We start from the raw sequence: 5,316 nt of genomic DNA, 5'->3' as shown, positions 1-5,316 counted from the left end.
TCATCATGGCATATTAGAGTCGTACCTTCTTTGATTTTCTCTAATCTGCTAGTTATATTTCTTCCAATCATGAACGGGAAGGATCAAATGCAATGGCATGGACTCGATTTGCGGTGGCAGTGAACGTGATGCTGATGCGGTCGCCTCTCGGGGTGGAGAGCCGACAAATCCGCGATGGGGTGTCTCCATCAGGGAGCGGTGGCATGGCCGCGGGGGTAGGCATACGATCTGTGAATCCCAAAAAAATGAGGCGACGCCGCACGATTGAAACGAGGGCCTAGCCTAGTATGGTAGGTAGGGATTGATTTTTTCATGGGCCGCAGGATTTCATGCATCGATCCTACCGTGATGTGAAGCCTACTTTCACGTGCGTATTGTGTTTCCCTCGGGCTGGTTGCGTACTGTTTTGGACGAGGCTCTTCTCCATGATATTACTCGGCTACAGAGCACGACCTGGGCCCCCCTTGGCTTCGGCGGCCCGGGGCGGTGGCCCCCTCTACCCCCCCCCCCCTCAGGGCCGGGCCTGAGCACATGCTTATCGGACTGTCAGCGTGTAGATGAAGATGGCAAGCGGGAGAAGGAGAGGCTCGTGAAGCTGCATCTCGTTGGGATGTGTGGAACAGAGTGAGAGAGAGATGGGGAGGGGATCTCACGAGGAGGAAGATGCCTACCAGCAAGAAAGAGAGAGAGAGATGGGGGAGGGGATCTCGCGAGGAGGAATATGCCTACGAGCAAGAAAGAGAGAGAGAGAGAGATGGGGGAGGGGATCTCGCGAGGAGGAATATGCCTACCAGCAAGAAAGTTTCACAAGAGTTCTGGATCAACACCAGTGCTCGCGATAGTTCGAGGGGTTGAAGCATGTCGCTCAATCGCGTGAACCAAACAGTGATAGAGACGATCGACGGGGCGAGTGCGTACATGTGACTGTAACGAATTGTTTTTCCTAAGGACTCGACAGTACATGGGAAACATGGTTTCTTAAATTTAACGAACTATATAAAAAAATGATAAGATATACAACATCAAACACATATAGTAGAAAAAATATTTTACAAGGAATTTCATGAGACTAATTTGGTGTCCTAAATATCGATATATTTTTCTATAATAATAAACCTGATCAAATCTTAAACAAGTTTGACTTACATTACAACAAACAAACCCACATCTTCAATTGCTTTGCCACTCGTACGGCAGATTATTATTGTAACTTGAGCATGACCCATAAAAAGAAGAGTTCGGAACAGTAACGATGCGTATCTATAATTAGCCGGGTCGTTGTCGATCACCTGTATCCGCCCGGCCGAGCTTCGCATATATCATCCGGCCCTGCCTTCCTCCCCTCCCCTCCGCCTCCCGGGATTCCCACCCTCCACCTCCAAACGCGCACGCGTCCGTCCACGAATAAAGGCCGAGGGCGGCGAGCCAGGCCCAATCGCCAAAAACCCTAGCGCCGATCCGATCGAGCTCCGCTTTCCCTTCCCATGGCGGGCCCCCCGAGCCAGGCGAGCCTCCTGCTCCAGAAGCAGCTCCGAGGTACGGATCCGCCGCCCATCCCCCCTTTTCGTCCCCCGATTCGTCGCGATCGCGCGCTGATCTCCGCCTCGGCGCTCGTTCTGTGCTGCAGATCTAGCGAAGAACCCCGTGGACGGGTTCTCGGCGGGGCTGGTGGACGACGGCAACGTGTTTGAGTGGCAGGTCACCATCATCGGCCCGCCCGAAACGTTATAGTGAGCCCCGATCTTTTGCCCCTGTATAATTCTGATCACCGCGAGATTGCGCCATGTTATGCATCGTGTTGGTTCGTGAGTGTCCGTGGTCACGTTCGGCTCCGATTGGTTTGCACGGTCTGTAGTGTGTTAATTACTTGTTTCCATGCCGATTCGCAGCGCGTGCCGATAAACTTAGCGGTAGTGGATAAGTTTAGGTAGTGCAGCATATAGAATTGTGTTGCCCATGTGCCTTGGTGTCAATTCTGTTGGATTGCGTAGTCACTGCCTTCCCGACCTTATGGATTCGTGGTTCTACAATTGAATAAACAATTGAATAAACAGAGTGTTCCCATTATTTATACCAGTGTTACTAAATGAGCTAGAAGTCGAGAAAGGCATTGTCCATCTTTGTCTATGAACAAATAATAGGCTATGTCAGTTGGAAGTCGTCATTGTCCATCTTTGTCTATGAACAAATAGAGGCTATGTTAGTTGGTGAAGCTCCTTTAAAAAGTCGGTGGGTAAGCTTGTAAATATGTGTTCCTCTTGAGTACCACTAATTTGCTTCAACTACAGTTATTTAGGTACAGAGGGAGTATAAATTATGAAACTGGAAATCCAGATCCTCCCTTTACAAGGCATTAAATTTTGGAACCACAAGTTTCATGTGATCTCATGTTCTAATAAAATGTAGTTTTAAAACGACTAGACATATGGAAAGAATATTGTGACTGGTCAGGACTTCTCAGATGTGTCAACAATGCTGACTTTTCCTCTAATGAACTTAGTAAGGACCTAAGGAGCAAGGAGGATAAAACATACTTAGGAGTCTTGTTATAGCGATCTCAGAGTTCGTGTTAACAATATGTACCAATGACATAGACATTTAAGATTATATATTTCTCTGTTTTCATGCATTTGAAATTAAAAGGGTCTTTTTGTATGCAGTGATGGAGGCTACTTCAATGCAGTAATGACCTTTCCCCAGGATTACCCAAACAGTCCTCCTTCAGTAAGATTTACTTCTGAGATGTGGCATCCAAATGGTGAGCTCTTTGCTAGCTCTCTCTGATTCTGTAGCGTCATGCCTATATTCTGACAATGTTTATGATGTTGAATTCCTAGTCTATCCCGACGGGCGTGTGTGCATTTCTATTCTTCATCCACCTGGTGATGATCCCAATGGTTATGAGCTTGCAAGTGAACGGTGGACGCCAGTGCACACGGTAGGTTTTTCTAGCCCCCCCATAAGTATTTTGTATTTCAAATATAATATAATTATATGAAGTCTCAAATCTATTAACCATCCATCCTGGTACGGAACCTGTATAGACCAGAAATTTAGAAGAACCACTGCTTTCTAATCCAATCATCTGCATTAATTTAAAAAGTGATTCCAGTCTGCTTTTTGTTTAGTGGCGGAACCTGTTGTTAGGGTTCTGATCATCCAAACTGTTTAAACCCGCAGCAGACCAGCTCTTTGCCTCTTTTGAAACAGAATTTTGCTGATAAGTAGCTTACACATCAGATAATTAACTTCTTAGTTGAACCAGGTTATGTTTATTTTATTATCATTGTAAACGGCAATTGTTCTATTATTTTAATGCGTCTGTTGCAAAATGGTCCTGAAATCACCTTTATCTTATTGTATACAGCCAAACAGATTGGATATGTGTCAAATTATTCTTTAAGTATTTCAGCACCAACTTGAATGCATTCTTTTCCTAACTTTTTGTGAGTTCATAACATGCAGGTTGAGAGTATAGTTCTGAGCATTATTTCGATGCTCTCTAGTCCAAACGACGAGTCGCCAGCAAATATTGAAGCTGCTGTAAGTGTCCTCGTCATTTATTAGAGGCTATTTTCTTTCTGTGTGCTGGATGGATAAAATGGTGCAAACATAATTCCATTCTCACGTCACGCGCCTTCGTTGCAATGTTGGAAATCACCACTTATCTGATCTGCAGTAGCTTGTTTGCTAATCGGTGATATACATTATTGTAGTTTATCATCCAAAATTCCTTTGTCTGACATTGCCTATGGATGGGTATCTTCATTTTTTTTAGCTAAGTTATATGGAACAAAGCATGTTGTTGCAGGTAGCATGTACTGTTTTCTACTGCTAGTATTAGCCAACATTTGGTGTGATATGTTTCATCTCTGTACTGTTTTCTACTGCTAGCATTAGCCAACATTTGGTGTGATATGTTTCATCTCTGATATTTTCGAGTATTTCTTTGGATCATTATAAAACGTCTAGTTGGTGCATCTGGTGTACCCGCTTTGGTTTCTGAAGTTATTCTTTGAATTTTGCCGTGCAGAAGGACTGGAGAGAAAAGAGGGCCGAGTTCAAGAAAAAGGTGAGGACCGTTGTTCGCAAATCTCAGGAATTCCTCTGAAAAGGGAGGATGATATGGGGGGGAGTCCGCAAGCGCTGCAATTCTCTTGCTTTCACCGAATGGAGGGAGCACTTGCACTTCTCCCCTTGTTTATTTTCCGTTCAGTGTCGGTCGAATGGTGATGTTGGTCTTGTCTCTCTGAAACACTGGAGTGCTGCCTATTCTAAACTTACCGATTGTATTTGTGTGGCACGGAGTTGGTCAATGCCAAGCAGTAGTATTTCCGTGTGCTGCCCCTTAATCATAGTCGTCACCGTGAACCTCATAACAAAGAAATTGGGTTGCCTGGTTAATTGCAGGAAAACCACGGGAAAACCTATATAATATTCTCAGCCTAACATATATTGGCACAAGCAACAACACAGCCGGATCATTGAAACCAACTGATAGTTTCATTGACATCAATCACGCGATGACTTCGACTTTGGTTACATGGGCGACTTTGCCTTTGGCTAGCACTGACTTAACGCTTGATCAGACCCACTTCAACTTTGCCACGCACATTTATAAGAGGCGTACCAACCTTTGAGCGATCCCAGCCCCACTCGTCATCGCCATTGCCGCCACACTAGTCGCAACGCCACCACATGAACAAGCCACCAACCACTAGCCCCTTGAGCTGACACCAACTCAAAAGTCTCAAAAGTCGACATTGCCTTCATGAAGGTAGATATAAGGTTTATGCTGTAAAAAAAAGGTAGATATAAGGTTACCCCTCGACCACGCACTTCAGGACAACATCGCCTCCATAAAGGTAGATCTGAGTTTACCTCCGACGAAGCACTTCCATGACAGCAACACCTTCATGAAGGTGACGAAGTTCGTGGATGTCGTCCATGCTGACTTCGTCCAAGGATCAGAGATGAAGCTTCCACTCTGCTTTGATGCGCATTCTTAGGACCCTCACGCCAACGAGCATACACCATCATATATATGAGCAGAGAGCCAGGCCGCTTGCTTCCCCTCCAGGACACCACACTATTTTTTTTAAAGAATAGTTGGCGTTCATTGATAATAGCAGGACACCACACTATTTTTTTTAAAGAATCGTTGGCGTTCATTGATAATAGTAGGAAGCAACGGAAAACAATAAGGTGACGAAGGTCCTAGGACCAAAGATCCGAAGATCAAAGAAAAGAAAAAAAACAGCCCTAATAGCTGCAGCCCAACACTCCACCCAAACCAAACTAGACAGCGCAGCTCCG

At 45.2% G+C, this 5,316-nt stretch overlaps 1 protein-coding gene across 1 annotated transcript; it reads left to right on the top strand.

Moving 5' to 3' along the window:
* The first annotated feature begins 1,285 nt into the window (after positions 1-1,285).
* LOC123445421 (ubiquitin-conjugating enzyme E2 7-like) lies at positions 1,286-4,352 on the top strand. The gene is made up of 6 exons (XM_045122409.1): positions 1,286-1,536; positions 1,628-1,730; positions 2,661-2,758; positions 2,838-2,938; positions 3,466-3,543; positions 4,034-4,352. The coding sequence occupies exons 1-6, from the start codon at positions 1,485-1,487 to the stop codon at positions 4,109-4,111; spliced, it is 510 nt and encodes a 169-aa protein (XP_044978344.1). The 5' UTR covers positions 1,286-1,484; the 3' UTR covers positions 4,112-4,352.
* The last annotated feature ends 964 nt before the right edge of the window (positions 4,353-5,316 follow it).

The sequence above is a fragment of the Hordeum vulgare genome, chromosome 1H (assembly GCF_904849725.1).
Source record: "Hordeum vulgare subsp. vulgare chromosome 1H, MorexV3_pseudomolecules_assembly, whole genome shotgun sequence".
NCBI lineage: Eukaryota > Viridiplantae > Streptophyta > Magnoliopsida > Poales > Poaceae > Hordeum > Hordeum vulgare.
This window is presented reverse-complemented; position numbering and strand designations above follow the sequence as displayed.